At 46.2% G+C, this 10,000-nt stretch overlaps 1 protein-coding gene across 1 annotated transcript in view; it reads left to right on the top strand.

The window, feature by feature from the left end:
- The first annotated feature begins 55 nt into the window (after positions 1-55).
- LOC129693552 (uncharacterized) overlaps positions 56-10,000 on the top strand; it is an 85,299-nt gene continuing 75,354 nt past the window's right edge. Inside the window, exons 1-3 of the mRNA XM_055630352.1 lie at positions 56-3,348; positions 4,852-4,988; positions 7,010-7,165. Coding sequence (XP_055486327.1) covers positions 3,117-3,348; positions 4,852-4,988; positions 7,010-7,165 — 525 coding nt within the window. The 5' untranslated portion in view covers positions 56-3,116. The remainder of the gene's footprint in view (positions 3,349-4,851; positions 4,989-7,009; positions 7,166-10,000) is intronic.

Genomic DNA, 10,000 nt, shown 5'->3' on the forward strand with positions numbered 1-10,000 from the left:
TAACCAATCAGTACCCTGTTTTTTCCTGCCTTCTCCCCAATATCCCCTACTCCTCTATCTTTAAGAGCCCTATCTAGCTCCCTCTCTAAAGTATCCAGAGAACTGTCCTCCACCACCCTCTGAGGCAGAGAATTGCACAGACTAACAACTCTCTGTGAGAAAAAGTGTTTCCTCGTCTCTGTTCTAAATGGCTTACCCCTTATTCTTAAACTGTGGCCCCTGGTTCTGGACTCCCCCAACATCGGGAACATGTTTCCTGCCTCTAGCGTGTCCATACCCTTAACAATCTTATATGTTTCAATAAGATATTCTCTCATCCTTCTAAACTCTAGAGTGTACAAGCCCAGCTGCTCCATTCTCTCAGCATATGACAGTCCCGCCATCCCGGGAATTAACCTTGAAAACCTACGCTGCAATCCCTCACTAGCAAGAATGTCTCTTCACAAATTACGCGACCAAAACTGCACACTAGACTCCAGGTGTGGTCTCACCAGGGCCCTGTACATCTGCAGAAGGACCTCTTAACTCCTATACTCGACTCCTCTTGTTATAAAGGCCAACATGCCATTCGCTTTCTTAACTGCCTGCTGTACCAGCATGCTTACTTTCATAGACTGATGAACAAGGACCCCAGATCCCGTTGTACCTCCCTTTCCCAATGTTGCCATTTAGTTAGTAATCTGCCTTCCGTTTTTGATGTTTTGATCTGTGAGGAGGATGCTATGAGAATGCAGGGTAACTTGGACAAGTTGGGTGAGTGGGCAGATGCATGGCAGATGTAGTTTAATGTGGATAAATGTGAGGTTATCCACTTTGGAAGCAAAAACAAGAAGGCAGATTACTATCTAAATGGTGTCAAGGTGGGAAAAGGGGAAGTACAACGGGATCTGAGGGTCTTTGTTCATCAGTCTCTGAAAGTAAGCATGCAGGTGTAGCAGGCAGTGAAGAAAGCATATGGCATGTTGGCTTTTATAACAAGAGGAGTTAGCTCATTCTAAGCTTCCCCCCTTCCACTCCCTTTCTAGTTTCAGTCAATAAAATACTGAGTCAAGCACTTGCTCATCTAAACTTTATTTTGGAAAAACACAATAAGAGTTCCCCACTACTATAGCTAACCACTGCAGGTTCGATTCTCGTATCTGCCTGGCCAAACCCTTCTTGCCTCGTGCAAGCAGAGACACTCCAGAAGGTCACGCAGTCCCATGCGTTCTCCCAGAAGATCGACCCAGGACCTCGTGGGAGCGGCCTTTTATAGGTCCCCGAACCTTGAGGGGCCGAACCACAAGGGGGTGGTCTCTATACAGTCCAATAACAGATATCGAATAACACAGAGCATGATAGACATTTCCCTCATCCAGTAAACAGTGACTAATACATTATGCAACATGTGCCTGGATATTCAAGAAACCCAGACAAGGCTCAACACTTGACCCAATCAACATCTAGCAAAGTAAAGCTTTGCAACAATATTTACAATGTGTGTGTCTGGTTTGCATTCACCCAATCCGTTTCATGCAATTTACACCTAATTGTCAGACTCTGCAGATGTCCCATTCTCTTCCTGCCACTTATCTAGGCTCTAGACAAGCTGGCACCATTCTGCAGCTTGTCCCATTTCTGCAGAAGGCACGTTTAAATTGACCAAATGGCCTAGCAGCCCAGAACCCTTTCCTCAATGTTAGTGTCCTGGCAACTACAATTTGGCCAGAATTAACAACTACAGGAGCAAAGATGTCCTTCTGCAGTTGTACAGGGCCCCAGTGAGACCACACCTGCAGTATTGCGTGCAGTTTTGGTCTCAAAATTTGAGGAAGGACATTCTTGGTATTGAGGTTGGCGGGATTGTCATATGTTGATAGAATGGAGCGGCTGAGCTTGTATAATTTGGAATTTAGGATGAGAGGGGATCGTATTGAAACATATAAGATTATTAAGGGTTTGGACATGCTAGAAGCAGGAAACAGAATCTGGGGCCACAGTTCAAGAATAAGGGGCAAGCTATTTAGAACGGAGATGAGGAAAAGCTTCTTCACCCAGAGAGTTGTGAATCTGTGGAATTCTCTGCCTCAGAGGGTGGTGGAGGCCAATTCTCTGGATGCTTTCAAGAGAGAGTTAGATAGAGCTCTAGGGGCTAGTGGAATCAAGGATATGGGGAGAAGGCAAGCACAGGGTACTGATTGTGGATGATCAGCCATGATCACAATGAATGGCGGTGCTGGCTCGAAGGGACAGATTGCCTCCTCCTGCACCTATTGTCTATTATTTGTTCCTGTACTGTATTGTTCTATGTTCTATGTCCATCTGATGAGCATTCACACTCGTATAACTTGTCCTGCAAGCCTCATGTACTCCACTTCATCCCCTCCACAGATGCTTCCTGACCAGTTGAGACCCTCCAGCACTTTGTGTTTTTCTGAAGATTCCAGCCCCTGCAGTTCCTTGTGCCTCTGCTCCCGTCCTTGCCATCCCTTGCCATTCTCAGCATCCTTCCATCCATCCTGCTTGTAGCTGTGTGAGTGCCACTTCAGAGTCATAGTGTGATCCAGCGTGGAAACTTCAGCCCCTTCAGCCCAAGTTGCCCACATCGGCCTATATACCACATCTGCACTAGTCCCACCCACCTGCGTTTGGTCCATATCCCTCTAAACCTGTCCAATCCATGTACCTATAACTGTTTCTTAAACATTGAGATAGTCCCAGCCTAAACTATCTCCTCCGGCAGCTCGTTCCATGCACCCACCACCCTTTGTGTGAAAAAGTTATCTCACAGATTCCTATTAAATCTTTTCCCCTTCACCTTAAACCCATGTCCTCTGGTCCTCGTTTCCCCTACTGTGGGCAAGAGACTCCGTGCATCTACCCGATCTATTCCTCTCATGATTTTATACACCTCTATAAGATCACCCCTCATCCTCCTGCACTCCAAGGAAATAGAGACCCAGCCATCTAAACCTCTCCCTATAGCTCAGGCCCTCAAGTCCTGGCAACATCCTTGTAAATCTTCTCTATACCTTTTCCTGCTTGACAACATCTTTCCTATAGCACGATGCTCAGAACTGAATTATTTGTCCTTCTTTGTTTGAAGACATAACGACCCAACCCGCTGGCAAGTGTACATGGGATCGGTGGAAGTGGGGACAGGCACCAGACGAGACATCAGACGGATCATCGTCCACCCCGAATACGCATTGAACACCACATTCGACTATGATGTTGCAGTCCTGGAACTGTCCAGCCCACTCAGCCTCTCCAGTGTCATCTACCCGATCTGCCTCCCGTCCAGTGAACAAGTGTTCCCCAGCGGCCAGCAGTGCTACATCACAGGATGGGGCGCTCTCACTTTCTCAGGTACGGACTACTGAGGATGAATTGAGTTGAGTATAGAAGCAAAGAGGTCCTTCTGCAGTTGAACAGGGCCCTAGTGAGACCACACCTGGAGTATTGTGTGCAGTTTTGGTCCCCTAATTTGAGGAAGGACATTCTTGCTATTGAGGGAGTGCAGTGTAGGTTTACAAGGTTAATTCCCGGGATGGCGGGACTGTCATATGCTGAGAGAATGGAGCAGCTGGGCTTGTACACTCTGGAGTTTAGAAGAATGAGAGGGGGTCTTATTGAAACATATAAGATTATGAAAGGCTTGGACACGCTAGAGGCAGGAAACATGTTCCCGATGTTGGGGGAGTCCAGAACAAGGGCCACAGTTTAAGAATAAGTGGTAAGCCATTTAGAACGGAGATGAGGAAACACTTTTTCCCACAGAGAGTTGTGAATATGTGGAATTCTCCTGCCTCGGAGGGCGGTGGAGGCCGGTTCTCTGGATGCTTTCAAGAGAGAGCTAGATAAGGCTCTTAAAGATTGTGGAGTCAGGGGATATGGGGAGAAGGCAGGAACGAGGTACTGATTGGGGATGATCAGCCATGATCATATTGAATGGCGGTGCTAGCTCGATGGGCTGAATGGCCTACTTCTTCGTCTACTGTCTATTGAATAGGCAGCATCCCCACCAAGCTCACCCAAAACAACACCTATCCAGACAAAAGAAGAATTTAGAAATTAGGAGAGTTTAGTTTAGTTTAGAGATACAGCACAGAGATTAGGGAAACAGGCCCTTCGGCCCACGGAGTCTGCACCGACCAGTGATCCCCACACACAACACAATTCTACACACACTAGCAACAATCTTTTAACAATTATTTTTACCAAAGTCAATCAACCTACAAACCTGGATGTCTTTGGAATGTGGGAGGAAACCATAGCACCCGGAGAAAACCCACGTGGTCACGGGGAGAACGTGCAAACTCCATACAGACAGCACCCGTAGTCAGGATGGAACGCAGGTCTCTGGTGCTGTGAGGCAGCAACTCTACCGCTGTGCCACCGTGACGCCTTGTTCCCCACAGATGCTGCCTGACCCGCTGAGTTACTCCAGCACTCTGTGAAACGTCACCTATCCATGTTCTCCACAGATGCTGCCTGACCCGCTGAGTTACTCCAGCACTCTGTGAAACGTCACCTATCCATGTTCTCCACAGATGCTGCCTGACCCGCTGAGTTACTCCAGCACTCTGTGAAACGTCACCTATCCATGTTCCCCACAGATGCTGCCTGACCCGCTGAGTTACTCCAGCACTCTGTGAAACGTCACCTATCCATGTTCTCCACAGATGCTGCCTGACCCGCTGAGTTACTCCAGCACTCTGTGAAACGTCACCTATCCATGTTCTCCACAGATGCTGCCTGACCCGCTGAGTTACTCCAGCACTCTGTGTATAACACAGGTAATACCTTTATCCAATGTACTGCTGCACCTCAGTGATGTGACGACTTTAGTGTTTAAATTGTTTTTTCCAGGATCCTTTCCCAACATCCTACAAGAAGCAGAAGTGTCGGTTATTGATGACCAAACGTGCAGGAATATCTACGGATCCGATATCACTCCGAGAATGCTGTGTGCTGGTGTATTAACGGGAGGAGTAGGTTCATGTCAGGTACCCTTACAATTTTATTCACATTTACCGAGTAAAAATGATGTAGATTCTGTGTTCATTAATAACAGCAATGAGTGACTTCAGCAAGTAGCTTTAGGTTGGAGATACAACTTGGAAACAGGCCCTTCGGCCCACTGAGTATGTGCCTGCATGGATTTTCTCCTGGTGCTCCGGTTTCCTCCCACATTCCAAAGATATGCAGGTTTGTACGTTAATTGGCTTCAGTAATTTGTAAATTGTAAATTGTCCCTAGTGTGTGTAGGATAGGATTGGTGTGTGGGGAGTCAGGGGATATGGGGAGAAGGCAGGAACGGGGTAATGATTGTGGATGATCAGCCACGATCACATTGAATGGTGGTGCTGGCCTGAAGTGTTGAATGGCCTCCTCCAGCACCTATTGTCTATTGTCACAGATGTGGGGGCTTTGGCGAGGGTGCAGAGGAGTTTTACGAGCAGGCTGGCTGGATGAGAGGGTATTAGCTACCGAGAGTGTTTGGACAGACGTGGATTGTTTTTTTCTCTAGAGCTTTAGAAGTTGCGGGGAGACCTGAGAGAAGTTTCTAAAGTTATGAGAGGCATAGATACGATAGACAGTCAGAACTTTTTCCTAGAATGGGATAATAAGATACTTGAGGACATAGGTTTAAGGTGAGAGGGGCAAAGTTTAAAGGAGATGTGTGGGGCAAGTGTTTTTCACGGAGGGTGGTGGTGCCTGGAACATGTTGCCAGGTGGTGGAGGCAGATACGATAGTGGTGTTAAAGAGGCTTTTAGATAGGCACCAGGCATGTGCAGTCGGGGTAGGCAAGGTAGTCTGATTAAAATTATAAAAAGGTAATTATTAAATGTAAATAGTAAAGATTTCTAATTCATTTACTAAATTCAGTATTTATTATTAAATGGTTATTATTTTAATAATGGATCTTAGGTGGTGGTATTTCTCGCGTGCCTTTTATCCGCAGTACGTGTAATACACGTAACTACGTACAATTCGCGTCCCGTGGACGCTGCTTCAAGCCTTCATGTACAATGGGCAATAAAAGCAGCAGAAATCCTGCCTTTACACGGTGGACTGTGCACAAGGTGCTGCACACGCCCACAGGAGAGGAGACCGATCTCCGCATGCGCGGTTTCACCATTTTCTGAGCGTGCGTTGATTTTTAAAAGTCAACTGACAGCCCAGGGCCTACCCCGAGTAATTCCTCATGGCACGAGCCTGATAGGCTCATGGATATGCAGAGAATAGAGGTATATGGATCACGTGCAGGTTGATAATGGTCTTGGCATCATGTTTGGCAGCAACATTGGGCCGAGGAGCCTGTGCCTGGGCTGGACTGTTCTGTCCTATGATTGAATGTAAAGGAGACGTTATTTTGTAAAGGGTGAAGCAACTCACGAGCTGAGGATCAGTCACGTGTTCACTCAATGTCCGCCACTCACACTCTACACAGCAGCTGTGGAAAGCATCTTGTCCGGAAATATCACAATCTGGTGTGGGAATTGCTCTGCCCAGGACAAGAAGGCTCTGCAGAGAGTAGTACGTTTGTCCGAACGCACTATGGGAACTTCACTCGCCCCTCTGCAGGAACTATACATCAGGAGGTTCAACTCCAGAGCCAATAAAATCATAGGAGACCCCTTCCACCCCAGCAACGGACTGTTCCAGCTGCTACGGTCAGGTAAACGGCTCCATGGCCATGCTGTGAGAACGGAGATGTTGAGAAGGAGTTTCTTCCCAGAGGCCATTAGGACTGTAAACTCCTATCTCACCAGGGACTAACTTTACTGAATCACTCTACTGCTTTTTTTTAAATTGCTGATTTATTTTTTCCTTTTTCCTTCCGTCTACAACATTTAATATATAAAAGAATATGTGATTCTGGTGCATTCTGATTGTAGTTTGTTTGTTTGTTTGGCCTTTTGCACAAAGTCCGTGAGCATTGCCACTTTTCATTTCACTGCACATCTCGTATGTGTATGTGATGAATAAACTTGACTTGACGTCTGCCTTGCTTTGTCACAGGGGGATTCTGGAGGACCCTTGGCCTGCAGTGACTCGAGAGGAAGCTGGTTCCTGGCGGGAATCGTCAGCTTTGGCAACGGATGTGCTCGGCCCAACTTCCCTGGCGTCTACACGCGTGTGACAGCCGTGAGAGATTGGGTGGAACAACAGACAGGGGTGTGATCCAGCCACCCCCCCCCCCCCCCCCCCTCCCCCCCTTTTTTAAACCCCCCCCCCCCCCCTCACCCCCCCCCCCCCCCCCCCCCCCCCCCCCATCAGAGCTTTCTTCAAACTGATGGAGCAATGTTACTCTAACCCCATTCTCCATCCCCCGCCCCCATCCCCATCCCCCATCCCTGGGACCTGGGGGATTTATCCACCTTAATGCTCTTCACGATTATCAACACCATCTTCATCTCAAACTGCCCTGACATTTCCATGCTTACATTCCTCAACAGTATCTTCACTCACGGTGTGGGTGGGATATCAAACACCTCAAGCCAACCGTGAGGATGAAGATAGACACAAAATGCTGGAGTAACTCAGCGGGACAGGCAGCATTTCTGTAGAGAAGGAATGGGTGATGCTTCTGGTCGAGACCCTTCTTCTCTTGACTCAAAACGTCACCCATTCTTCTCCAGAGATGCTGCCTGACCCGCTGAGGTACTCCAGCACTCTGTGAAATGTCACCTATCCATGTTCTCCACAGATGCTGCCTGACCCGCTGAGTTACTCCAGCATCTTGTGTCTACCATCAGCATTGGAGTCTGCCCCTCAGTGTAAGCTCATTATTTTACACCTACAATGGTTTTGTTTCCTTTGAAAACTGATGTGAAATTTCAAACTAATAAAAGATCGTTTTGGCGTCAATCCTGATTCTAGAGTAATATTTAACACTAATGTGGCGACTAAGTTATGATGCAACAAATATGCTCACCCCTCCTGCTGTGTAAAGGCTAGTGATCAGATATAAACTGTAAATTATATATTCCAATGATTATTTAACAGAATAAAAGAAATAAGTTGAATTTTTATATCAAAGCTGTTGTCTGTGCATTATTGATAATGTTGTCTAATTAGTGTTGGTCATACAAAGTGGAAACAGGCCCTTCGGCCCAAATCATGTGTGCCAACCAACATGCCCCATCTACACTAGTCCCACCTGCCCACTTTTGGTCCATACGCCTCCAAACTTTTCCCATCCATGTACCTGTCCAAGTGTCATTTAAATGCTGTTATAATATCTGCCTTGAGTACCTCCTGTGGCAGCTCGTTCCATACACCCGCCAACCTCTATGTGAAAATGTTACCCTTCTGGTTCCTATTAAATCTTTTGTCACTCAGAGAAACATAGAAAAAGAAGAGAATTTGTACCCTGTTCCTGCTTTTTCTCCCATATCCCTTGATTCATTTAGACTTAACCTAAATCTAACACTCTTGAATACAAGATTCAAGAGTTTATTGTCATGTGTCCTGGTTAGGACAATGAAATTCTTGCTTTGCTTCAGCACAACACAATATAGAAGGCATGAATAACTTGCCAGAATATAGAAGGCATGAATACATCCAGTGAATTGGCCTCGACTGCCTTCTGTGGCAGAGAATTCCATAGATTCACAACCCTGGGTGAAGAAGTTTTTCCTCATCTCAGTCCCAAACATGTTCCTGATGTTTGGGGAGTCCAGAACCAGGTGCCACCAGCTGCTGCAGGAGCTGTGAGTATATCACTCCCCCGTGGGCCCACAGCATCACAAGCACCGCAGCCCGCCTGCCTCAACTACCTCCTCTGGCAGCTTGTTCCATACACCCACTGTGTGAAAAAGTTGCCCCCCCCGGATTCCTAATAAATCTTTTCCCCTTCACCTTGAACCTATGTCCTCTGGTCCTCGATTCCCTTACTATGGGGAAGAGACTTTGTGCATCTACCCGATCTATTCCTCTCGTGATTTTATACACCTCTATAAGATCAGTCAATGAAGAAACAGGCAAAGTCTCTCCAAAGCAACAAGTACACAAATTTATTTTTCTTTATTAAATTGCAAGCATTTTCTTCCTACAGTCAAAAGAAAAGAAGCCACTGTCAAGCTGTTGGCACATTCATGTACAAAAACAGATTAATTATACAGCCTGCTACCAAGCATTCCTTGTGAAAATACAAAGTCTAGGACCAGAAGCCAATATAGTATTATTACTGAATACAAGACATCATATCCCAATCAAAGACGTTGATTAAATCGACACAACCTATCGATATTGCACAAAAGTAATCAAACACTACACTAAAGTGTACTTGGAGAGTGGCAGCAGAAGACAGCTGTGTAGTTGGTCACCAAGGTAAGACAGCCCAATGCTCAAAGAAATACCATCAACTCTCAAAAACTACCCCCATACCTAGAGAATAATCATGCGGTCATTAACAGTTACGTCAAAGTTCTTATCTAACACATAAAACGCTTAAAAATCACCAAATGTTGCATGACAGTTACAGTATAAAGCAGGTCTCAATTCCCTTAACTTCATTAGAAATGCACTCACATCAGGAAATAGGACATCAATAGTCCACAATAAGTCCACAAACTGGACCAAAAGAAAAACAGATGGGGATTAAACATCCAAAGAACATCACTGGAGATTTTGTTCAGGCGATGGGGTTGAGGGAGACACCTTACTGCAAACAGACAGTGGCATCAAGAGGCAATACAGAATAAAACTTAACACAACCGTTGTGGTTCCATATCAGAGAAACACTCTCAACCACTCTCACACTACAAGTTTCACAGACTGTAGCTTCTCATTTCTCCCTCGTCTAAATATTTAACACCAACTTTTGCCATTAGTGGCTTGAATATGTTCACGACAACAGACTTTGTGCTGTTTCCCCAAGTGTGTCTGGGGGAGAAGTCCAGCGCTAGTTGCTTGCATTGAATGTGGCGACATGTCCACCCGAACCTTCGGCTAGTGACGGCAACTAGAGTCAAACTTCTCCACTGACAGAAACCCCTTTCACCAGCT

The sequence above is a fragment of the Leucoraja erinacea genome, unplaced genomic scaffold (assembly GCF_028641065.1).
Source record: "Leucoraja erinacea ecotype New England unplaced genomic scaffold, Leri_hhj_1 Leri_345S, whole genome shotgun sequence".
Lineage (NCBI taxonomy): Eukaryota > Metazoa > Chordata > Chondrichthyes > Rajiformes > Rajidae > Leucoraja > Leucoraja erinaceus.